This window comes from Sus scrofa, chromosome 7 (assembly GCF_054392235.1).
Source record: "Sus scrofa isolate SSC_HxYL_T2T_F1_AM1 chromosome 7, Sscrofa_HxYL_maternal_Yorkshire_Landrace_v2.0, whole genome shotgun sequence".
Taxonomy (NCBI): Eukaryota; Metazoa; Chordata; class Mammalia; order Artiodactyla; family Suidae; genus Sus; species Sus scrofa.
The window spans coordinates 22039526-22065100 of record NC_139389.1 but is presented as its reverse complement, the minus strand read 5'-3'; the positions used below and the strand labels follow the sequence as shown (position 1 = coordinate 22065100).

At 39.8% G+C, this 25575-nt stretch overlaps 2 protein-coding genes across 4 annotated transcripts; both read right to left on the bottom strand.

The window, feature by feature from the left end:
* Positions 1-1818: 1818 nt before the first annotated feature.
* On the bottom strand, positions 1819-10687 carry ZNF165 (zinc finger protein 165). Of its 3 annotated transcripts, XM_084967717.1 has the most exons (5): positions 10022-10276; positions 9660-9754; positions 5405-5887; positions 4985-5123; positions 1819-2820 (listed from the first exon to the last, which is right to left on the bottom strand). In XM_084967717.1, the coding sequence occupies exons 3-5, from the start codon at positions 5813-5815 to the stop codon at positions 1913-1915; spliced, it is 1458 nt and encodes a 485-aa protein (XP_084823843.1). In that variant the 5' UTR covers positions 5816-5887; positions 9660-9754; positions 10022-10276; the 3' UTR covers positions 1819-1912. The 3 variants fall into 3 exon arrangements, with proteins under 3 accessions (XP_084823843.1, XP_005665729.1, XP_005665730.1); XM_005665672.4 differs by lacking the exons at positions 9660-9754; positions 10022-10276 and adding an exon at positions 10298-10687; XM_005665673.4 differs by lacking the exons at positions 9660-9754; positions 10022-10276 and adding an exon at positions 10599-10687.
* A 9832-nt stretch (positions 10688-20519) lies between these two features.
* On the bottom strand, positions 20520-21495 carry LOC146401255 (putative olfactory receptor 1F12P). The gene has a single exon (XM_084967749.1). It carries the CDS (start codon positions 21459-21461, stop codon positions 20520-20522), a length of 942 nt encoding a protein of 313 aa, XP_084823875.1. The 5' UTR covers positions 21462-21495.
* Positions 21496-25575: the final 4080 nt, after the last annotated feature.

Genomic DNA, 25575 nt, shown 5'->3' with positions numbered 1-25575 from the left:
TGCTTTGGTGATGGTCTCTTGGAGCCTCCAGGGAAAAGTCATTGCCTGGACTACCAGGTCCCTACTGCCACCATGATTTTGATATGTGTGGCCAACTAGCTTTCCAAAAGGGTGATATTCAACCCCCTTCCCCCAGACTTTAAAGTTGTCTTGTACCAGTACTGTCTTTTCTGATTTTATGTCCTGTAGTACAACTGTCAGTGACATAGTTAACTGTCAGTAACTTTAGTTAAGGATTAAGAATCAGGGCCCTGGAATAGTATGTGTATTTATATCTTGGTTCCATCATTTTCTACGTGTTCTTGAGCAGGATACTTTACACCTGTTTTCTCAACTATAAAATGGGAAAAATAATAGCACTTGTACAATCATGACATAGGTTGTATTTGCACAATACCTGTCAAAGCAACTATGGGTTTAACATTACCTTAAAAAATAAATATATTGGATTATTTATATCCCATCAGGACAGTTCTAGTTCAAATGCTAAGACCTTTTTGCCCCCTCATTTTTTGGCAGCCCCACGGCATACAGAACTCCAGGGCCAGAGATCAGATCTGAGCTGCAGTGGAGACTTAAGCTGCAGTGGTGGCAACACTGGATCCTAAACCCATTGTGTCTGGCTGAGGCTTAAACCTGAGCCCCAGTGCTCCCAAGATGCTACTGATCCCATTGTGTCACAGTAGGAGCTCCAATGCTAAAACATTTTTAATAAAGCCTCTCAGTGGAAAATTTTGTACATCAGATTATCCTACTTCTAGTATGGAGGTCCTATTTCTAGTTAGAAGAGTTTTCATGTAAAAGCATTATATACTGTGGAATATTTAGGCCATAAAGTTTTTATTTCTCTCATTACTGAAAATGTACCTCATCAAACAAGTAAAACAAGTAGAGCAGGACTCACCTTTATACCCTGAAATCACTGGTAGAGTTCCAACTTGTAGATTCCTCTCTACTCTTCTCTTAGATACTGATTTTTTCTACACTCTCCTCCTGGTCATTTCTAAAGAGAGGAGCAGCTAGTGGCAATGAATAAAGCTTCAGGACCTGTATTTTTAGTACTAATTCCCTTGGCCCTCTTCCACAGTTGTCCGTAGCTAGAGAACTCCAATTCTGTCAAGAAGAGCTCCCCAGAAAAATCTCTATCCACCCACCCCAGGAAGGTGTGAAAAATCCCACCAGCACATTTGACAGCAAAATACTAGTTGTAGTACTGTGTCTATCTCCTTCAAATCCTAAGATTTAGTTTAATTTGAACACCTCTCCTCACCTCTTAATCTCTTGCCTAATTTGCCTAATTCCTCTCCTGTTTTATTTGAATTTCTGGATTATGTCTTCTTGCCTTGAATACTCTTCTCGTTATTTTTACTTCCTGGCGTGATCTCTGGACATAGATTTTGGCCTACATATATGTCCTCTTGTTTGATGTGACTAATTTAGTTTTGTCTTCATTTTTAAAAGGAATATTCCTAAAGCACTGTTTTGCAGTATACTGCTCAAACTAATACATTCCTGGGTTCAGCCTACCTCCTCTTCTTAAGAATCATTAACTAGGGTTGAGGATCAATCTTTTTACCTCAATCTTCTTTCCCCTACACTGTAATTGTGGTTATTTACCAAGAGAGTCCTGTTTTTTCTATTTTTATTGCCATAGACCAACCTATTTATTAGCTTCCCCCAAATTCTGCTCTTCTGGTTTGACTTTGGCAGTCAATAAAACAGGCACATTTCCAGTCTCACAGAAAGCAGACACAGAGAAGTGAAGACCATATGCAGAACAGTAAACTGAAGATGGGAGAGAATAAAGAGACATTGGTCTTTCGGCCATGCATCCCACCCAATATTTATTTTTTATTTGATGTTTTTCATGTTTTACTATTTCCTCGGCATTTCCATATGAGTTTTAAGTCCTTTACATTAATAGGTTTTCCCTCTTGTGAATTCTCTGATGTTGACTAAGATGAGAGCTCTGACTGAAGGCTCTCCCACACTCACTGCATTCATAGGGTTTCTCTCCAGTATGAATTCTCAGGTGTCGAATAAGGTGTGAGCTCACTCTGAAGGTTTTCCCACATTCACTACATTCATAGGGTTTCTCTCTGGTGTGAATTCTCTGATGCAGGATAAGATGTGAGTTCAGGCTAAATGCTCTACCACATTCTTTGCATTCAAAGGGTCTTTCTCCTGTGTGAATTCTCTGGTGTCTAATAAGATCTGAACTCCCCCCAAAGCCTTTCCCACACTCATTACATTCATAGGGTCTCTCCCCAGTGTGGATTCTCTGATGCCTAATAAGTTTTGAGCTGTGTCTGAAAGCTTTTCCACATTCATTACACTGATGGGTTTTCTCTCCACTGAAAACTGCTGCATGTTTTGTAAGGTTTGGGTTCTTGAGAGATTTTCCATATTGGTGAATTTTTTCTCCAGCACAAATTCTTTGATGCTTAATAAAATCTGAATTCCATTTGAAACTTTGGTCATGAGTACTGTACTTACAAGATTTCTGGTGTGTAAATTCATTTGAGTTTAGATTTGAGCTTCTCTCACATCCAACATGGCTTATTATTTCACCTGTAAGTATATTTTTGTGGGTGAGGATTTTACTAAAACCTCCATCCTGAGCAGATGATGGTCTCCGAGACTCCCCTGATTCTTTTTCCCATTGCCTCTTTATCCTGCCTGCAGATTTACAGATGTCTTGAGGCTCAGCAGATCCTTCTGACACAAATCCTGAAATTCTTCCTGATATAATTCTCTGTGATTCCATTTTTTCATAAATGTCCAGCTTTGGCATGGATCCATTGTTTTCACTCTCATTATCTAAAATAATGATGAAAAAAGAAAGAGGTGAGAACTATGTCTAGATACTCATGTTGCAAGAAAACAAAGGGTGGAGAAAAAAAATGTATACATGTAAGGATAACCTGATCCCCTTGCTGTACAGTGGGAAAATAAAATAAAATAAAATAAAATAAATAAACTTCCTCAAAGAGCAATTTTTAAATAATTTGTAAAGAATGTATTATTTTGGACTCAATAAATTGCATTTTATTCATTAAAAAAAAAAAGAAAGAGGCAAATACCTGTCTGCTGAACTGGAAGAGAAGAAAAATTTGAGTTACACTCAAGATAGTTAAAAATGTGATCTTTCAATGAGATGAGAGATGGAAAAGGACACAAAAGAAAGAAAAATTACTAAAAGCAAGTGGTGTACACAGTGGTTGGTAGGGAGAGGAAACAGACATCTGAGGATGAGCAGATACAATAGAAAAGATTAGGCAGAGGATCATCACCAGCAAGAATGTGGGCTGGTGGGGGATGGGGACAAAGTAAGGAGAAAGAACTATGTAATGTGACATAGTTTGGGTCTATGATACATTTCTAGTGGTAGAGGGTGAAAGGGAGGCACCATCTTAAAGAAAGCAGATGGGAACATAGATGCACTGAAAAAAGTAAAGCTATAAATAACTCTGAGGTATGTGTATGTGGAGGGAAAACCTCCATCCATCTATCCATCCAATCCATCCTTCCATTTTTTCTTCATCTTCCATGGATAATCAAATTCTGTCACCATTTTCTTCTAAATGTCCCATATATATATATCTCTTTCTTTCCACTTCTGTTACTATAGAACCAAACCACTTCCTATTTAGATAACTGTAATAGCCTCTTTTCTGTTTAAACTCTGATCTATTCTTTCTAGTCATCCTAAATACCCTTACTAGGCTAGCTGTCATTAAACACTGTCATCCTCTTACATCCTACTCAGAAATGTGTAATCTCTTCTACAACACATCTGAGATCTTCAGACTGGCTTTCAGGACCCATTTATGATCTAGTCCTCACAATTCCTATTTCCTAGCTCATCAGTCTATATCGTGCTCATGACTCTATACTATGCTGGAATCAAGCAGCTTCCCTCTGTTATAGGGTTTCCTTTGTTTAGAATAAGCTAGGATAGGAAAGGGGGTTAGGCAATGCTGGTCTTAGGCTGGGGAAAATTTACAGTTTTAGATGGGGTGGATGGAAATGTTTCTAGAACAAACTTGAAAGCAGAACTTGGGTAATTTAAAAAATTATTGTAATTTACTTTTGAGTTTATTTTGGGGACCACTCGCACCTAAATTGATTTTGAGTCCATGAACTTTTAAAACTAAGTTTCAGAACAGCAGTGAGGATTCTATGGAGGTAGGCATCACAAGAATGGCCAAGTTTTAATAAAAGCATTAAGAGAGCTTTGTAAGACCAAAGGTAAAATAGAAAAAGTAACAATATGGATCTTGTTCTCTCTATGTATGAATTATATTCTCTTCCTGAGTCCAGCAACATATTTGTTTTTTTCTCTATGACTGTATGTGTTTATCTATTAACATGTTTTGCTTCTGTGCATGTGTTTCTTCCCCTTTTGCTCCTTTTCTCATTCCCTGACATTTTCTTAACTTATTCATTTTCTTTCCTTTAATTTTCTCATAACATGAAAACATCCCATGTTTTGGAAAAAAATTTTTTTTTTGGTCTTTTTAGGGCCAAACTAAGGCATTTGGAGGTTCCCAGGCTAGGGGTTGAATTGGAGCTGTAGCCCCTGGCCTACACCACAGCCATAGCAATGCCAGGTTGGAGCTGCGTATGTGACCTACACCACAGCTCACGTCAATGCTGGATCCTTAACCCACTGAGCGAGGCCAGGGATTGAACCTGCATCCTCATGGATGCTCATCAGATTCGCTTCTGCTGAGCCATGATGGGAACTCTGGAAATATTCTGAATAAAGAACAAAAGAAAAAAAATAGAGACATTCAGGGTAAGAAACAGAGTTCTCTCTCTCTTGTTTTAGTTGGTGCATGACGCACAGGAAAAAAGTTCTCTACTTCTCATTAAGTAATAAAGGAAAGGACCATTTACAGTTGCTAAGACTAGTCTGGGAAGGGAGATTCACTGTCTCAGTTCTTCAGTGACATGAACCACATAGAATACTGCCCCTTACCACAGTCCAGCAGGAGCTGAGGTTCTGAAGAACCATGAAGGGTTTTGGGGTCCACTGGCTCAAACTGGACACTAAGTCCTGGTCCAGGAGGTGCCACTTTTCTCCTGAATATTTCCTGGCCATGTCCATGGACTGGAACCTGAGAAAAACAAAGTACATATGGGCTTATGAGAGAATCTTTGTTGACTCAAACATCTTCCCCCTCAAAAGAGAACCTCCTGTGGTAATACAAAAGAAAGAATTAAGTCTGACTTAATTGTAACACGTACTATGGTACCAAACAGAGAGGAAAGGAGACACAAATGCATACTGAACTCAGAGTTCCTACAAATCTCACTGGCTATTCTATCTCAGGCCCTTTTCTCCCTTTGTGGGGCTCCATCCATCCTGGAAGGCTTAGACCTCCCATTCCCTTTGTACCTGGAGTACTGCTTCATCAGTGCCTCTCTCTAGATCTTCCAGGATGGTCACTGCTTCCTCTCCACTCTCTGGGTAATGTTCACGTACCCAAGCCTGTAGATCCCCTGGCAGGATGGTCAGGAACTGCTCCAGAACCAGCAGCTCCAGGATCTGCTCCTTAGTATGGGTTTCTGGCTTCAGCCACTGACAGCAGAGCTCTCGGAGCCGGCTCAGTGCCTCACGGGGTCCAGCGGAGTCCTGGTAGCAGAACTGCCTGAACAGCCGCCGGCACAGCTCCTGCCTGAGGGGATCACTTCTCTGTAAGCAAGTGTCCTGCCTCCAGACCATATCTTCCTCTTCTATCTTCACTATCAGAAGTCCTTCATCCTGCTGAAGGTCCTGAGATGCAGCTTTCGTTGATTCTGTTGTCATCTTGAGATAAAATGTATCATCAGAACCCCACTTCTGCTCTGTGAAGGGCCTTTTTTAGTTTCAAAAGCTCTCCTGAGGGATTAAAAAAAAATTACTATTGCTGTCTAGGAAGATGAAAGATCACATCATAGAAATAGTCATTGTCCATTATACAAAAATTTACTGCGCACTTACTATGTGTAAAAGCACTGACATACCTGCTTTGTGGAATACAACTATTACATAATTTCGACCTAAAAATAGCTTAAAGTTTACTTTTAAAAAGGTAATTTAAATTACAAATACTAAGTATAAGACACTATAAATATAAGGCAATACTAAATGTTGTCATATGCAATTATACTATTTTAGTCATAAAATAATGGCCAAAAGAGAAGAATGAAAAAATGCTTTATAAAGCTGGAGATGGAAAAGGGCACATTCGGTTGCAATGGTGAGGAAAAGCCTAATTAAAAACTAGCTTCTGACAAATGGATAGGCTTTGACTAGGATGTGAGAGAGAGAGAGAAATAGGAAATTATAAGCAAGGAAGCTTCATGGTAGAAACACAGAAATGGGAAAGCAAAAAGTCAGTAGATTTGTAAAAAAAATGATAGACAAAGGCCCTACTGAAGAACGCCTCAAATGTCAAGTTCATGAATTCAGAGTTTATCTTTTGGTGCTGGGGAGCCACAGAAAGCTTATGAGCAGAACGACCTGACAAATATTGTTTGTGGAAATTAATATATTGTTCACTTCTAGGATGGACCACACTGTGGAAAAAAAATGTAAAGAATCTACTATACTCATGCAAGTGTGATGATAGACACTTGTAAGACAAGCTTGCAATGTTAGGATCAATTATAAGCCTCTTAAGTAACAAAATGGGGCAAGTTTTCTTGAAAGCCAGAGATTATCAATTTCAGCCAGTGTAACTAGCTGGTAACAGAGTTCCTCCTTTGCCTTCCTAGTTACATGGCTCAGTCCATGTCCTGGACATTGAGGCCTCTCATATCACCAAAAAGTATAATAAACCTGCACCAAGACTTGCTGATCAGTTTTTTAGTGAGTCTTTTATCAGTTCCTCAAGCCTTATCAGCACTTGGGAAAGGTTAGTCCGGTTTTTTGTTTGTTTGTTTGTTTTGTCTTTTTGCCATTTCTTGGCCGCTCTCCGTCGGCATATGGAGGTTCCCAGGCTAGGGGTGGAACCGGAGCTGTAGCCACTGGCCTACGCCAGAGCCACAGCAACATAGGATCTGAGCCACGTCTGCAACCTACCCCACAGCTCACGGCAACGCTGGATCCTTAACCCACTGAGAAGGGACAGGGACCAAACCTGCAACCTTGTGGTTCCTAGTTAACCACTGCGCCACAACGGGAACTCCTAGTCTGGTTTTTGAACTGAAAAACTGAATAAAGGAATTCAGATGTAAAGCTCTCGAGGACAATAGCAAAATGCAAATATTTCAGGTCCTTCTACTAAACATCTCACCAATCTGATTACTGACTGTTGCACAGACATGTACTTTATTAAGAATCTTAACACAAGGAAAGCACTGGGTTAGAAGTTATAGAGCAGTGGTTTCCAAGAAAGTCTGAATTCAGACTTCAGAGGTGGGCTCATTGCCTGACTGTCATGTGGGAACTTTGTTAAAAAAAGATTCCCTAGCCCTGCCCCTGGAGATTCTGACCTGATTAGTATGGGGTGTGCCTGGATTTTTTATATTCTGATGTATAGTCATTAGGAATTTTAAGAATAGTGTTTGAGTTTGCAAAATAGTTGGAAAGACGTAACATCAAACACAGATGGATACAAAACAATGAAATAACATCACGTGTTTTACATGACACACACATTGAAAACATTTTTTTTTTTTTTGGTCACTCTGTGGCATGTGGATTAGATCCAAGCCACATCCTTATACTAAGCCACAGCTGTGGCAATGCCCGATCCTTAACCCACTGTGTGGGCCAGGGATTGAACCCATGTCCTAGTGCTCCCAAGAAGCTGCTGATCCTGTTGTACCACAGAAGGAGGTCTGAAAATGTCTGATAAATGTTGAAAGCTAAAGTACTAAATGAATTGTAGAGTGGAGCCACTGAATATCTTAACTGTTCTTAGGTAGGGAGAGAATATGTACATTTGTGTGCAAATATTTCCTATAGGTGGTCCCTATAGGTGGCTCAGTCCTGGACAATAAAGGATGAGAAAGACCTAGAAAGGCAAAAAAGAAGGGACAATGAAGAGTTGAGGAAGTGACAATGAACAGCAGATTGATGGTGAGACCAGCTTGCAGGGTAATCAGAGTGACTAAGAATTCCACTACTTCTGATATGGAATTCAGCTCAACTCTGAGTTCCTACAGTTCCTAACATGTAATATCTGTAGATATAACACTTATCACCTTGTGTTAGTTTTAGTTGTTTGGCTATTTTTTTTCATCAATGGACTGGTGCTCCATGAGGCTAAGGACCAAGCATTATTAATATTTATTAAGTTCTTATACTTGTTGATTTACTGAATTAAAGCAGTAATTAGGAAATTTGAGATGCTTTGTGTTTTGGATATTCTGTATTTAATTTAATTTAATTTAATTTTTTTGCCATACCTGTGGCATGAGGAAGTTCCCAGGCCAGGGACTGAGTTTGTGCCACAATTGTAACCAGAGTCACAGCAGTGACAACCCCAATCCTTAACCCACTGAGACACAAGGGAACTCTCTGGATTTTAAATGATAATGAGACATCCATTTAGAAAAACATTTTCAAAAATTTTTTAAAAATCTTTTTATAGGGCTGCACCCATGGCATAGGGAAGTTCCCAGGCTAAGGGTGGAATGGGAGCTGCAGTGCTGGCCTCTCCCACAGCTCATGGAATCACTGGATCCTTAACCCACTGAGTGAGGCCAGGGATTTAACCTGTGTCCTCATGGATCCTAGTTGGGTTCATTACCAGTGAACCACCACTGGAACTCCCATTTCAACAAATATTGAGATATTTTAATAGAAAGGAGCTAGGAACATAAATATGAATTTAGATAAGATCCATGGAAAAGGAAGTTGAAGATAAGTATTGAGGATAATTTTCCAAGAGTATGAAATGAAGATCACAGGCTCAGACTGAACCTTAGAAAACAGAGTTTGAGTGGGTATAAGTAAGAACAAAATTTAGCAATGATAGAAAAGGAAAATGGGGGTTAGACCTATGGTATATCAGTCTTAATCCTGCATAATTTCTTGGGACATTCTTTTGATAGAGATCTAATTTCTTCTTATGTTTCCTAGATGTGTTAAGTGCTTACTAGATAGTGTCCTAATACTTTATGGGCATTATCTCATTTAGCATAGGAAGATAGCATTGAAGTAGGCTACAGAATCCGTAACTGCTAGCTTAAATTTAAATTATCATGCTTGCAGTTCTTCTTGAGGCTCAGTGGTAACGAACTCGACTAGAATCCATGAGGATGCTAGGTTCCATCCTTGGCCTCCCTCAGTGGGTTAAGGAGCTGGCGATGTGGTGAGCTGTGGTATAGGTCGCAGTTGTGGCTCAGATCCTGTGTTGCTGTGGCTGGGGTGTAGGTGGGCAGCTGTAGCTCCCATTTAACCCCTAGCCTGGGAAATTTCCATATGCTGAGGGTTAGGCCCTAAAAAGGCAAAAAAAAAAAAAAAAAAAAAAAAAAAATTCATGCTAAGTAGCTGATTCTACATGTCATCTCCTCAGATAGCTGAAAGTTCTGTCTCCAGGTGTCTAATCACTTCTCATCCACTTAAAACAGTTCAAAACTCTAGATAAAACTATTTGGTTCTCAAGATAATTTGATTTGATATATTTTCCCTAAAGCCAGGTGTCAAATGTCTTACTAACCTCAAGATAATAAATATTTATGGAGAATCCAATGCTTTACGACCATCGGGTTGGAGAAGAGTTACCAAAAAACGTAAGCAGGATGTAAACAAATGCTATTCCAACAGACAGTAAGGAGTAATTAGTTACATTGGGAAAGGTGGAAGTTCGGAAAAGTGTAGGGTTCTGGTTGGAGGAGTAGGTCCCCGGAGTTTATGTTGGGATAGAGAGGAAGAGGAAGAGTTTTGTTGGAGGAGGGATAGGAGTTAGGGGAAATCCAAAAGGTCACAGAGTAGAGGAGGGAATTCAAAGTACTTGCTGAGAAAGGCTCCCACAGCACCTTGTCTTTCTCATATTGAGGCACTTTCCAGTCTTACAACTACCTGCTGTGATGTCCTGTTTTGAACTCTAGAAAGAGGGCAGGGGTTCAGTACAGGTTTCACGGCATCCCCGGTACACAAGAAATAACTCATTAAATATTTATTGTGTGAGGAAATTTCACGAGGATGCCGGGCTGACCGACCCTACTTTTCCTACTCAAAGGCGGGTTACTTCTCCCATGAAAAGCAGGAGTCGGGGACAGACCCTGGGGCAGTTTCTTCTGAAACAGAAATCCCCCTTCCCCTTCCGTCTCGACTGGGTCAATCCACTTCTCTTACCAGTTACCCTGGAATCGGAGAACCAAACGGCTCGCCGCCCCCCAAACCACGCCCCGCAGCCCTCAACGATGACGTCACGCGCGGCGGGGGTAACCATGGAAACCTTCATTTCCCTCCCGAAATAGGCGGGCGAGAAAGCTCTCCCAAGGCCAACCCTAGTTCCACCTTTCCTTGGGATTCCTCTGAGGTCTCGGGTCCAGAGCGCCACGGGGCTGCTGCATTTCCGAAGGGAACATGATAGGGACTGGGTGTTTGGAGGGGACAAAGGGCCAGACACCTGGGTCCCCGGACCCGGACTCACCTCTCCCGCAGGGCTGGTTCCGATCGGACACTTCCGGTGGAAGGACGGCGCTGCACTGTCTCTCAAGGCTTCCTTCCACGGAGACTTTTGAGGCTGCGCAGTAGGAGACTGGCGGGTTTTGGACTGCGATTCCCAGAAGTCTTCGGGTTTCCTCAGGCGCTCGGACTCCATTTCCCGGGTATTTTCGTCCCGGTCTTAAAGTTCTCAGAGTTTTTTATGGTAGTAGTAAACTTTTCTCTACCGCTCCCATGTGGCCTCGTCCTTGACTTCAGTCTAAGGTGGTGAAATGGAAACCCATGCAGGGGGATGCAGTTCAGACTTCACTTTTGGACTCCAGGAGGCTTTTTTCCCTCGAACCCTTGATTTATCCTCCAACCCAGGTGGAACGCAGATATACACAGTAGGATTAACTGTAACGCCTGGCTCAAGACTTCTATTCATGACCCGAAAGTGTGAACATTCTCGAATCCGTTACCAAATCTTTAAGAACTAGAACATTGACAATAACTTAACCATTACTACAACTCCTTCTCTTGTCTCCCTCCGTATCTCCTATAATCTGAGGTAACCACTATTACAAATTTTCTGTTCCCTTGTTAAAAAGATAGTTCTGTTTGGTATATACTTAAGGTCAAACAACATATGCTTTTAATTTTAGTTGTTTCTCACTAAAAGGCATCGTGTCATTGGTAATTGATATTTGCTTCTTTACACTCAGCAATTTGTTACCAAGATTTATCGAAATTGTTGAGTTAAAATTAACTTTCATTACTGTGTAACGTTGCAGTTGTGACTATAACATCGTGTTCATCCATTCTTCTAAAGACAGGCTGATACGCTGTTGTCTCTCTTCTGAACTAAAATAACCTGTTAAGTGAGGCCTCTGCTTCTACCTGTATCCTCCACAGTCCGGTCTCAATTAGAACATTTGGAGTGATACTGTTTTTGTTTTATAAATCAGAATATCATTTTTTTTCTTATGTGGATCTTCTACTATCATCTCATTTATTTATTATAACAATTCTTTTTAATTGAGATATAGTTGATGTGCAATATTATATAGGTTTCGAGTGTACAACATAGTTATTCACAATTTTAAAGGTTGTACTCCATTTACAATATTGGCTGTATTCCCTGTGCTGAACCATATATACTTGTAGCTTATTTATTTATTTTTGGCCACGTTGTAGGCATGCGGAAGGACTGGAGCTTGTATCACAGCAGTGACCCAAGCCACAGCAGTGACAACACCGAATCCTTAACCCTCTAGGTCATGAAGGAATTCCATCTTATTTATTTTACATACAGTAGTTTGGACCTCTTAATCCTCTTCTCATAACTGGCCCCTCCCCACTTCCCTGTTTCCACTGGTAACCACTAGTTTGTTCTCTATATCTGTAAGTCTTTTTTTTTTTTTTTTGTTATATTCACTAGTGTGTTTTATTTAGATTATAATTTAGATAAATGATATTATACAGTACTTGTCTTTTTCTTTTCTTTTTTTTTTTGTCTTTTAGGGCCAGATCCATGGCATATGGAAACTCCCAGGCTAGGGGTCCAGTTGCAGCTGTAGCCACCAGCCTACACCACAGCCACTGCAACACCAGATCTGAGCTGTGACTGCCACCTACACCATAGCTCATGGCAACACCGGATTATTAACCCACTGAGTGAGGCCAAGGATTAAACCTGCACCCTCATGGATGCTAGTTGGGTTTTTTAGCCACTGAGCCATGACTGGAACTCTGGTATTTGTCTTTTTCTGTTTGACTTATTTTACTAAGTATTATCCCCTCCAAGTCCATCCATGTTGTTATAAATGGCAAAATTTCCTTCCTTTTTATGACTGAGGGGTATTCCTGTGTGTGTGTGTGTGTGTGTGTGTGTGTGTATGTCTCACATATTCTTTATCCATTCGTCTGTTTGTTTTTTTTTTTTTTGTCTTTTTAGGCCTGCACTCTTGGCATATGGAGATTCCCAGGCTAGGGGTCAAATCAGAGCTGCAGCTGCTGGCCTGCACCGCAGCCACGGCAATGCCAGATCTGAGCCTCGTTTGTGACCTACATCACAGCTCACTGCAACACTGGATCCTTAACCCACTGAGCGAGGCCAGGGATCAAACCTGTATGCTCATGGATACTAATTGGGTTCATTTCCGTTGAGCCACAACAGGAACTCCTGTCCATTCATCTGTTGATGAACCCTTAGATTGCCTCTGTATTGTGGCAATTGTACATAGAGCTGCTATGAACATTGGGGTGCATGTAAATTTTCAAATTTGTTTTTTTTTTTTTTGCTGGGTATATACCCAGCAGTGGAATTTTTTGAGAAATTTCCAGAGTGTTTTCCACAGCGGGTGTACCAGTTTACACTCCCAGCAGCAAGAGTGTGCAGGGGTTCCCTTTTCTCTGCAACCTCACCAACACTTGCTATTTGTTTTTTTTTTTTTTTGGCTTTTCCCCGGCAACACCCATGGCATATGAAAGTTCCCAGGCTAGGGGTTAAGTGAGAGCTGCAGCTGCTGGCCTACACTATAGCCACTGCAATGTGGAATCTGAGCAGTGTCTGGGACCCACAGCACAGCTCACAGCAATGCTGGATCCTTAACCCACTGAACAAATCAGGGATTGAACCCGCATCCTCATGGATATCAGTCAGGTTCATATCTCACTGAGCCACTCTGGGAACTCCTTGTTTGTTTTAGGTTTTTATATTTTCTATTAGAGTTAATTTACATTGTTCTGTCAGTTTCTGCTGTATGCATTCTCTTTTGATACCAGTTTTGACAGGTGTGTGGTGACAGCTCTCTGTGGTTTCGATTTGCATTTTTCTGGTGGTTAATGATGTTGGACATTTTTCATCTGCTTGGTAGCCATCTGTATGTCCTTTGGAAAAATGTCTATTCAGGTCTTCTGCCCACTCTTCAATTGGGATGTTTGTTTTTTTGTTGTTGAGTTCTATGAGCTGTTAGTAGTCTGGTCATATTTAAGAATGCTAATTCTTCCAGTCCATAAACTTGGTATATTTTTCCATCTGTTTGTGTTGTCTTCAATTTCTTTCATTAGTGTCTTATAGTTTTCTGAGTACAGGTCTTTTATCTCATTAGGTAGGTTTTTTCTTTTTGATATAATAGTAAACGAGATTGTTTCCTTAGTTTCTTTCTCTGATGGTTTATTTTAGTATATAGAAATGTAGCAGATTTCTGTATATTAATTTTGTTTTTTCCTTGGTTTTATTTATTTACTTATGTATTTAATTTAGAGCAATATTATATATATATTTTAGAGGAATATATATTTTTGCAAATTATTTTGTGATCTTTGTTTTTTTTCAAGCACACTGGTTAGAAATGGTGCTTTTTTCATAATCAAAAAATTTTGGTACATTTTTTTCTTTAGGGCACACCTGTGGCATATGGAAGTTCCCGGAGCTAGGGGTTAAATCGGAGCTGCTGGTCTGTACCACAGCCACAGTAATGCCAGATCTGAGCTGCATCTGTGACCTACACCGCAGTTAGAGGCAACACTGGATCCTTAGCCAACTGAGTGAGGCCAGGGCCAAACCACATCCTCATGGGTACTAGTTGGGTTCTTAACCCACTGAGCCACAATGGGAACTCCCTTAATACAATTTTTAAAGATAACTTTCCTTTTAAAGGTATTACAAAATATTGGCTATATTTCCCATGTTGTGCAATATATCCTTAAGCCTATCTTACATCCAGTAATTTGTATCTCCCACTCCCTCACCCCTGTATTTCCCTCTCTTCTCTGCTAATAACCACTAGTTTGTTCTCTTTATCTGTGAGTCTGCTTCTTTTTTGATATATTCACTAGTTTGTTATATTTTTTAGATTCCACATATAAGTGATGCCATGTAGTCTTTCTCTGTCTGACTTATTTCACTAAACATGATCCCCTCCAGGTCCATCTGTGTTGCTACAAAGGGAAAAATTTTGTTCTTTTTTATGGCTGAGTAGTATTCCATTGTATATTTATGTCACATATTCTTTATCTATTCATCTGTTCATGGACATATAGGTTGCTTCTATATGTCAGCAATTGTAAATAATGCTGCCATGAAAATTGGGGTGCATGTATCTTTTCAAATTAGTGTTTTCATTTTTTTGGATATAAACCCAGGAGTTGAACTGCTGGGTAACATGTTAATTCTAATTTTAGTTTTTTGAGAAACCTCCAGAGTGTTTTCCTCTATAGCAGAACCAATTTGCACTCCCACCAACATTTTTCATATGTTCCATTTTCTCCACATTCATCCAATTGCCATTTTAATTATGACGTTCTTGGTATAGATCTGTTTCAGTTCATCTTGTTTGTGACTCTGTGCTTCCTGTACCTGGATATCTGTTTCCTTCTGTAGGCTTGGGAAGTTTTCAGACACAATTTCTTCAAATACATTTTTAATCTCTTTTTCTCCTTCTTTTCCTTCTGAAATCCTTGTTATTTGTAGGTAGGCACACTTTATATTGTCCCATAGATCTCACTTGTTGCTTTCTTCTTCTTTTTTTTTTTTCATTTGTCTTTCTGTCTACTGTTCTGATTGGGTGATTTTTCTTATTCTATCTTCTGGATCACTTACACATTCTTCTACATTGTTTAGCCTGCTATTTACTGCCTTTGGCTTGGTTTTTACCTTGTCAATTGAGTTAATTTTGATTGGCTCCTGCCTACAGTTTCTAGTTCCTTTTTACTATGATCAGCATTTCTATCAATAAGCTTTCTTAATTCCTTTAGCATTTTTATTACCTTCTTTTTGAACTTGGGATCTGGTAGACTGGAGAGGTCTGTTTCATTGTTCTTTCAGCGGAATTCTCTTGTTCTTTTACTTGGGAGTAGTTCCTCTACTTTTTCATTTTACTTAAATTTCTCTGACTCTATGAATTTAGAAGAAACAGTTATCTACCATGGTCTTGAAGGGCTGTGTTTATGTTTATGTGGGAATATCCCTGTGCAGGCTGTGTGAGACCAATATTTTTGGTGTGAGAGCTGTATTTGGTGTGGATGCCTGACATGTCTTTCTTCAGAGTGTGCTGACCATTGTCCTCTTGATAAGGGGTGCATTTGGTATTGTGGTGACCAGAGCCTGCACTGGATGTTGGGTGGGAACTCCTCTTTGCTTTGTGGCTGTCATAGTCCTATCAAGGGGCAGGATCTGCTCCCCAGTTGTTGGAGTAGAGGCTCCTATATTCATTTCTAAGCTATAGTGTGGGGTAGGTGGGACTGGATTGCTCCTACTGGAACAGGAGCTGCTGTATTCCTCCTCAGGGGTGGTCCACTGAGCTGTGAGATTCTGTGACTTTGCTCACTACCATGCAGAAAGTCTGCTGCTGCTGGTGCAGCTCCTGGATCTGCCCCCACTGTGGAATGCTGCTACTCCGTTGTCAGTTTTTCCTCCAGTGAGTGTGAGCTCCTAAAGCCCTCTGCTTCTGGAGCTGTGCCCTGCCCTCAGCATATTGACAATGGGACTCCTATGGTGAACTTCCGCTTCATTCTACATGCACCAACATTGGTGGTGGGGCCACATTCCAGGTCCTTCAGGCTAACTTTTACAGCCAAACAGCCCTCTCCCTGGGTCTGTCTGCTGAAGCCCATGTTTCTGTAGCTGTGTGTACTAGCAGATGTGTGTCGTGGGCTGGGAAGTGTGATGTCATGGCACCTTCAGTGCTGGTCTCTCTCTACCCTGCTTGCCAGCAAGCCAGCATGAGCACACTCCTCTTGAGCATAGTCTAGGCCACTTCAGCTCACAGTCTGTCCTGATGGACCTCCTAGCTAGTGATGGAACCCAGAGTGAAGGGGATTTTCCTCTTTCACAGCTCCCTTCCAGGAGTACAGGTTCCACCTCCCTGCCAACCCCCCTTCATCCTACCCGGTTATACTGGGATCTTTGCTGCAGCTTTGGTTGTATAAGAGATCTTCTGTCAGGTTTCATTTGGTATTCTGTGATAACTGGTCCACATGTATTTTTGATGTGTTTGTGAGAGGAGGTCAGCTCTACATCCTTTTACTCTGCTGTCTTGACTTCCTCTGTTTTATTAGCTTTTCTTCTCTGATTGCTGAGGCTAGGACTTCCAGTACTGTGTTGAATGAAAGTGATGAGGTGGGCATCCTTGTCTTGCTCCTAGAGGATGCTTTCAGCTTTTCACTGTTGAGTATGATGTTAGCTGTGGGTTTGTCATATATGTCCTTTATTATGTTTGGGTGTGTTCCTTCTATACCCACTTTCTGGAGAATTTTTATCAGAAAGAGATAATTGATTTTGTCAAAAGCTTTCTCTGCATTTATTGAGATGATCATATAGTTCTTATTCTTTAGTTTGTTAATGTGATGTATCACATTGATTGATTTATGGATATTGGAAAATCATCGCACACTTGGGATATAAGTCCCACTTGATCATGATGTATGATCCTTTTATGTATTGTTGAATTTGATTTGCTAATATTTTGTTAAGAGTTTTTACATCTATGTACATCAGTGATATTGGCCTGTAATTTTCTTTTTTTGTAGTGTCTTTGTCTGGTTTTGTTATCAGGGTAATGCTGGCTTCATAGAAGTTTTTCTGGGTTCTGAAAGTAATTTAAAGTTTAGTACAAGTCTCTTGTGAAACCTTCAGTTCTGGCTCTTTTTGGGTATTAGTTCTTTAAAAATGTATTAGCTATATGGAAATTAATTTATTTACATTTTATATCTCTTTTAGAGTCAGTTTTGATAAATGTATTTTCCTAGAAAATTACTCATTTAGTTTAGATTTCCAAACTTATTTGCATAGATTAAATTAAAATATTTTAGTTTTACATTTCTTCAGATTTTCTTGTTTCTATAGATATTTCCTCATTTATTATTTTGTATGTTTGCTCTCTCTTTTTTTGTTAATTGGTTTAGATAGTAGTTTCTCAATTTTACTAATTGTTTTTAAAATGTCCAACTCTTGGAGTTCTCATCGTGGCTCAGTGGTTAACGAATCTGACTAGGAACCATGAGGTTGTGGGTTCGATCTCTGGCCTTGCTCAGTGGGTCAGGGATCCAGCATTGCCATGAGCTGTGGTGTAGGTCGCAGACGCGACTCAGATCCTGAGTTGCTGTGGCTCTGGCATAGGCCAGTGGCTGCAGCTCTGATTAGACCCCTAGCCTGGGAATCTCCATATGCTGCGGAGGCAGTCCTAGAAAAGGCAAAAAGACCAAAAAAAAAAGAAAAAAAAAAGCCCAGCTCTTGGATCTATTTTTAAAAGTTTTATTTTTTCTGTTTTCTGATTCATTGATTTCTACTTTTATATCAATATCTGTTGCAATCTGTTTTATTTTGTTGTTTCTTTTCAGTTGGATTCTTAATTATATTTATCTATGTTCTATTTAAATGTTCATGACTAAGAATTCCCTTTTGCACACTGCTATAGTTATCCTCAAACTTTCTCATTTTTAGCGTTTTGATTATCATAATGTTTTAGATATTCTCAAGTATTTATATCTTCCCTTTGAATCAATAATTACCTAAGAGATTTCAAAAGATTTCAAATGGGGGCATATGTTTTCTATTTCTGAATATGTCATTAATTTCTAGTTATATTGAATTATATTCAGAGAGTTTTAACTGTTTCATTATAGGTGGTGTCACAATTGGCTTCCAAGAGAAACATACAGATTAGCATTTGGGATTAACCTTCAATCTGTGAGAGGGTGAAGGCAGTAGTATTGGGCAGAGGAAGTTGGGCTGTGATGCGATCACAGCAAAAGCCTCTACTGCCCCCATGGAATGAGGATGGCCCTTCAGGGTTGTCTTAAATTGTGTCTTTATACCGCCTCAGAAGACTAGTCCATTGGATGCAGCTTGCTCTTAGGGAGGGGTCATTACTTTGGACCAAGCTTTTATTTAAAAATTTTTTTTTATTGAGGGCAATTATTGGAGAGGGCTGACATTGAGAGCTGTCATAAAGGGCTACCAGCTAGCAGTACTCTTAGAAACTGGGAGAATAAATCTTTTAGTCCTAGAAGGGGATCTGGGAGGCATAGCATCGTGTTCAGTATAGGGGAAAATTGGAGAAATTCTCTTTATCAGTCTTCTTTGTACTTAGGGCAAGGGCATATAATCTATGTTTAATCATTCAGATACAGCCTCCCTGCAACTTGGATCAAAGATGGGTGATACAGAAACCAGAGGCAGTGGAAAAATATCTCTGGTAGTGGTGGCAGAGACAGAAATGGCCAGTTCTTTGGTCAGCAGTGGCAGCACGCTAGCATAGTCATCTAGTGTCCATGGAACACATCATCAAAGGAACAGACTGTAACATTCAGTGTTTAATGACAGTGACTCAGGTCAACTCATAGGATGGTTATGTATGTTATTTTGTCTGTGATCCAGTTATGAGCCTTTGAGCCTGCTTTCCTAACCCTTCCAGCAATTTTATGAACTATTCAGTACTCCTTTGTTAAATTTATTTCCGCTTAATTAAGAAGAATTGATTTCTTCTTTGTGACTGAGATATCTGGTATATACAAAGATCTTTCAAGAGATAGGGAATTGAGAACTGATTGGTTCACTTTTGCTGTTGCTTCTCTTTGCACCTAGCATCATTTACACCAATCCTTATATGCCCCAACACATTTTCCTGATCTCTCTCTCTCTGTCTCTCACCAAAGAAAAGTGAAGACCACAAGGGTAATTTGTAGAAGATCTTCTCAACATACATAAACAAATAAATACATATTTATAGCAGGATGTCTTTTAAAAAATTTCTATCTTTATTTCATCTTTATCTCTTTATTTCTGCCTGTAAGTTATTACATCACATAAAAATGATTGAGCATTTTTAAAACCAGCTTTGAAGAGATATTTGGATGCTATGAATTAAACTATGGGGCATAAGGCATATGGAAAAATATACTCCTCAGGGCTCTGGGGGACATTTTGGACACAGAATCAATCTGTTAAATCAGATATGCTTTCCAAATCAGAAGTCACAAGGGCATATGCTTTCCATCGCTGGTAAGGTCTGTGTCTCTTACAGGCAACTTTAGGCATGTTTCAGAGTAAATAACCACTCGGATTTTTAAAATTTAAAATGATAAGCAGTGTCCTCTCAGGTAATTTTTTGTCGACCACCTTGGACTTTTATAGATATATACATAGACAACAGAGATAAATCCTGCTTTTTACATGAGGGAATAAAGTGAGATTATAGGAAATACATACAATATAGTCATAAAACATGAATAAATAGAAAACATTAGGATGAGAAATAATCTATCCCTCATTCTCACCAGTCTTCAATATGGACCCTTCACTGCATTAATTTATTTAATACATTTACTCATACATGCCATGGTCCTTCTTACCTACAAATATTCCTCATATATTTTGAATATTCTCATCCTTTGTAAAACTCATCTGTGGTCAAGACCCAGATTAAAATGCTACCTTTTCCCTGAAGCTTTACTTGACCTCTTAAGACTTTACCAATATCTTCTTTTTTCTTACATTGTAGTTATGGTTTGAACATTTCATTACATAGCAATTTTATTCTGTTTTTCAGGCATGACAATGTGTTTACCTATTCCTGTCCACTCTAGGACAGTTCAGGGGAAATATTCTTTTATGTTCTTCCCTTGGTATATTCCAGTATTAATATGAGCCATATGCAATGTTCTAATGATGCATTCAAATGTTAATTGTGTATCTGTATTGTGATTTTCAGGCACTTCGTATGTAAATATTTGCCAACATCATCATCTTAGGGAGCTCAAATGAATAAGGCCTGTGGTTATGTCACTCTTAGAGTTTGTGGCAAACTCAGGTAGGTGCCACGTTTAATTAGGTATTTAGTAACGCTTTTCAGTTATGATGAGAATGAAAATAATGATCTCATTAGGATTTGTCTCTTGTTGAACTCCTTTCAGCCAGTAAGAATCATTGGGAGAAGATCTTGCTTTGGCCTAGAGCCTTTTTTAAAGCCACCTTTAGCTCATTGTTCCTCAGGCTGTAAATGAAGGGATTCACCACAGGGGCTATGACCATGAAAATTACTGATGCTGCTGAATCTTTTTCACTTGACTGGTTGGATGAGGAGCTCATATAGACCCCTGTGATTGCTCCATAGAAAAGAATGACCAAGGCAAGGTGAGATCCACAGGTGGAGAAAGCCTTGAGTTTTCCTTCAGCAGAAGGGATTTTCATCACAGCAGAGATGATGAGGCCATAGGATGCCAGGATACACACTGAAGGTACTACAAAGATTAGCCCCACCACAGCAAGAACCAAGAACTGATTAAGACTGGTGTCAGAACAGGATAGAGGGAGGAGAGAATTGATATCACAGAAGAAATGGTGGATAACATTGTTAGAGCAGAAGTGTAGGCGGGTCATCATAAGGGTGTGTAAGAGGGGGTTCAAAATGGCAATTATCCAGGGTATACCCACAAGAGAGATGCAGAGGTGCTGGGTCATAATGATGGAGTAGTACAAAGGGTGACAGATGGCCACATAACGGTCATATGCCATCACTGTGAGAAGGAAATTGTCCATGTTGGCAAACATCATACAGAAATACATCTGAACCAGACAGCCAGGATAGGAGATAGACTCAGTCTGTGTTTGGATGTTCATTAGCATCTTGGGTACTGTAGATGAAGGAAGGCAGAGGTCTACTATGGACAAATTGGCAAGAAAGAAATACATGGGTGTGTGGAGGTGATGGTCTGAGGCAATGGCCAGCAAGATGAGTAGGTTTCCAAACAGCCCAGTTAAGTAGAGACATAGGAAAAGGGCAAAAAGGAGTGCTTGCTGCTCTCGCCAACTCGAGAAACCCAAGAGGAGAAATTCAGAGACACTGGTTTGGTTTTCCTCTTTCATTGCTTGAATATATCTGTATGAAGGCCCAGAGGATGAAATATTTTTGACAGAAAAAATGTTTCCTTTTTATTTTTTACATACTTACCTAGTCTGGTCCCATTTACTAAATATTTTCTCTTGAGGACATTCTACCTCCTCTCTGATGCTCTCTTCCAAGCCTCTCTGGTCCTTCCATTTCTTCAGTTGTCTTTTCACTTACTGGAACCTCTCCTCATCCAAGACTTCCATGGGATCTCTGTACATCTCCCCACAGTAGGCAAAGATCTGCTTCGTATTTTTGATGTTGATACCAACTCTTGCACATTCTACCTTTTGTGTGGCTACTTGATTGTCATCTGTGAGTCTGGCACACTAAGATTGTGCCAAACACTGAGATTTAAATGAGAAAAAATTTTCTAACTTTTTGTCCAATACCACTTGAACCACTCTTCATGGAATCAATCAGGCACCTACCATTCAGGATTCCTAAAAGGTGGAGAAAGTATCTTATCTTTTTAAGATTGAATAGAGAAGTATAGTAATGTGCTTGGCAAGTGTAAAAAGTTAAACCTTCAGGAATAGTTTACCTGAAGACTATGAGCAACACAGGAATATTTACAAACAATTAAAAGTTATACAAAACATGTAGTTGTATAGTACATGCAGGTAAGACTAAAGGAGGACACAGAGAAAAAGTTATGCCAAAATGGGGTGGGTGGTGACATAAAAGATTCCCATTTAATGGGTCTGTAATATTTTCACCGTAACTACAAAAAGGGCTTCATGTTTATAAGGTTGTTACTACTTTGGGTCCTGCACTTCTTGGAGTTGTAGAAAACATAGAGTAATAGAAGACAGAGTTCCAGATCCAAGAACCTTGGAAATCAGGTTGTGGGGGAAAATATTATTAAGGAAAATAAGTAAGAGGACAGATGTGGACATACACAGATGAGGTAGTTTTAGGAGAGTGGAGGGCTAAGAGATAGTAGAATCCTGGAGAGGGTCGGCTCTGAAGTTAACCACAGTGAAACCAGACCCCAAATCACAGAACTGCTCTAAATCTTGGTTTTCTTATAAATAATTACAGTATCTACCTTAAAGATTGTTGTGAAAATGGAATGAGTTAATGCATGCAGAACTCTTAGCGAGTGATGGACACTCAGTAAATTCAAACTATAGTTAACAAAGCCCAGGGGTGGGGTGGGGTGGGGGGAAAGTAGGTTTCTTTCCCAGTCTCCACAATGATTGTTTTAAATTTTCTCAAACTTCTTACTCCAAGATGTCCCTTCACATAACTTACTGTACTTAGCATAGTTTCAGAGAAACTGGAAGCCACTGTCAGATGAGTGTGCCCAACTTCCTGCCACAATGCAGAAAACTTACCTGCGTCTTCACTCCATATTTTATCAGTAAACAGCACCACAACCTATCCAATTAGTTAAGAAAAGAAACTTGGGAGTCAGCCCAGGACTTCTGCTTTTCCTTTATCTATACATCCAGTCAATCACTAAGCCCTGTTGATGTTACTTTGAGGGAAGAAGAATATTATTATTAAATAAATACATTTTAAACATCTACCACAGCTAAAGCACAGTTTCAGGCACTGGGAAATGGTGGTGAATAAGAAAGATACGGTCTCTGTCCTTAAGGAGTTTTAAACCAAAGCTAGAAACTTTGGAATTATTCTTGACTCATCCAGTTAATGACCAAGCCTTTTTGATTCTGACTTTTCTTACACCTATACTCCTTTTCCTCATTCCTAATTATACTGCCTGTAATAGATTCTCACCATCTCTCATCTGAATACTTGTAATAAACTTTAAATTGGTCCTCCTTCCTATAGTTTTCCCCTTTCAATCTTTCTTTCATGTATTTTCTAAAGAATTATCCTCTAAAACAAGAATTTCCTCACTTCCCTTCTTTAAAACTCCCAATGGTTTTCAGCTGCCCTCAGCTAAAATCCCAAGTTCCTTATTATGGCATACAAGATTCTTCAGAATCCTTTCCTTAATTTAATTCAATTTTTTATTTTTTTGGCTGTACCTGCAGCATGTGGAAGTTCCTGGGTCAGGAACATAATCCTTTTCTTGCCTCTCTAGTAGTTTTATCTGTTGCTATATTCAGTTTCCCATTGTTAGAATTTCCTGACATACGCTGAAACTATTTCTTTTCTTTCCCTTTTTTGTCTTTTCAGGGCCGCACCTGCTGTGTATGGAGGTTCCCAGGCTGGGGTCGAATTGGAGCTGTAGCTGCCAGCTTACGCCATAGCCACAGCAACGCCAGATCCTTAACCCACTGATCGAGGCCAGGGATTGAACCCGCAACCTCATGATTCCTAGTTGGATTCTTTTCTGCTGAGCCATGATGGGAACTGCCTGCACTGAAGCTTTTTCAGTCGGGCTTTTCTCATTTTGAAATTCTTTGACCACTCCATCCAGAGCTTCCCTCAAGAAATTCTCTGTTGCATTGCCCTGCTTTTTGTCTTCATATCACTCATTACTATCAGGAATTTTCTTCTTTCTTAAAAAAATAAATTTTTATTTATTTTCTAACCTGTATCAATAAAATGAGAGGTTTATAAGAGCAGGAAATTTACCTTTTTTTTTTTTTGTCTTTTTTGCTTTTTCTAGGGCCGATCCTGTGGCATATGGACGTTCCCAGGCTAGGGGTCAAATTGGAGCTGTAGCTGCCGGTCTACACTACAGCCATAGCAACTCCAGATCCGAGCCGCATCTGTGGCCTACACCACAGCTCATGGCAACGCTGGAGCCTTAACCCACTGAGCGAGGCCAGGGATCGAACCTGCAACCTCATGGTTCCTAGTCAGATTCGTTAACCACTGAGCCACGACGGGAACTTCTTACAAAAAAATTACTATATGCACTATATGTGGGCGTTTCCATTGTAGCTCTTTCAATGGCAGGTACTTTTTTTTAAAATATTCTTTCATTTTTCACCCAAGCCTATTGTTAACACTTATCCTAAGCTCTTTGTGTGATTCTGTTAAAGAACTGATCTGAATATTGAAACATTCATTTACAGAAAATGTACAAAGGAAATACTCCAGGAAAGAAATACTCTGGAGGGAGCAGAGAGAGCTTTTCATTAATCTGTCGGAGACATAAAGAAGGAGATATAGTCATGTGAAAATACATTAGATGCATAGGCATAAACACTGATTTAATCAGTGCATGGTGTATGAGGATGGTGGCAGTGGTGATAACAGTAAAGACATTACCTCTCCCCCTCAATTTTCCATGACACAAAGTGTTTTCACTCTTGAAAATATGATAAAACAATGAAAAGTCCATGAAGTCAGCTGGGTAAATTCTAAAGCTGTGTAAAAATCATAAAATGTTCACCAAGATAGAAAAAAATGTAAATCTAGGACTTACCACCATCAAATACTCTATATCATGGCAAATGTTTTCATAGTTTGTTAATTCTCCTAACAATTCTATAATATAGGTCACATCTCATTGTATAGACACAGATGTAGCAAGTTTTAGCAGAGTCAGGATCTGAATTAAGATTTCTTGGTTTGAAATCTAGCTCACTTTTCACTAAGCCACTATTGCATCTAGGATTTCATGCCCTCAAAGGGCAGGCTCTGATTAATTTAATCAGTTCATTCATTTGTTCCACAAATGGCATTAGGCTGCTACTGTATGTTAGATAATGCTTGGTGACCTTGAGTAGAACCTAACCGAACTTGTTTTGCTTATCTAAAGACATGCTTTCTCCTTTTTTCTCAAACCTAGTCACTTTTTATTGTACTTACCAGATGCTCATATCGGGAATCTTCTGGGAAGAGACTTTAGTTTTCAAGTATCCCTCAAGAGTAATGGGAAAAATAAAAAAGGGAGGGAGTTCCCGTCGTGGTGCAGTGGTTAACGAATCCGACTAGGAACCATGAGGTTGCCGGTTCGGTCCCTGCCCTTGCTCAGTGGGTTAACGATCCAGCGTTGCCGTGAGCTGTGGTGTAGGTTGCAGACGCGGCTCGGATCCCGCGTTGCTGTGGCTCTGGCGTAGGCTGGCAGCTACAGCTCCGATTCCACCCCTAGCCTGGGAACCTCCATATGCCGCGGAACGGAAGCGGCCCAAGAAATAGGGAAAAAAAAAAAAAAAAAAAAAA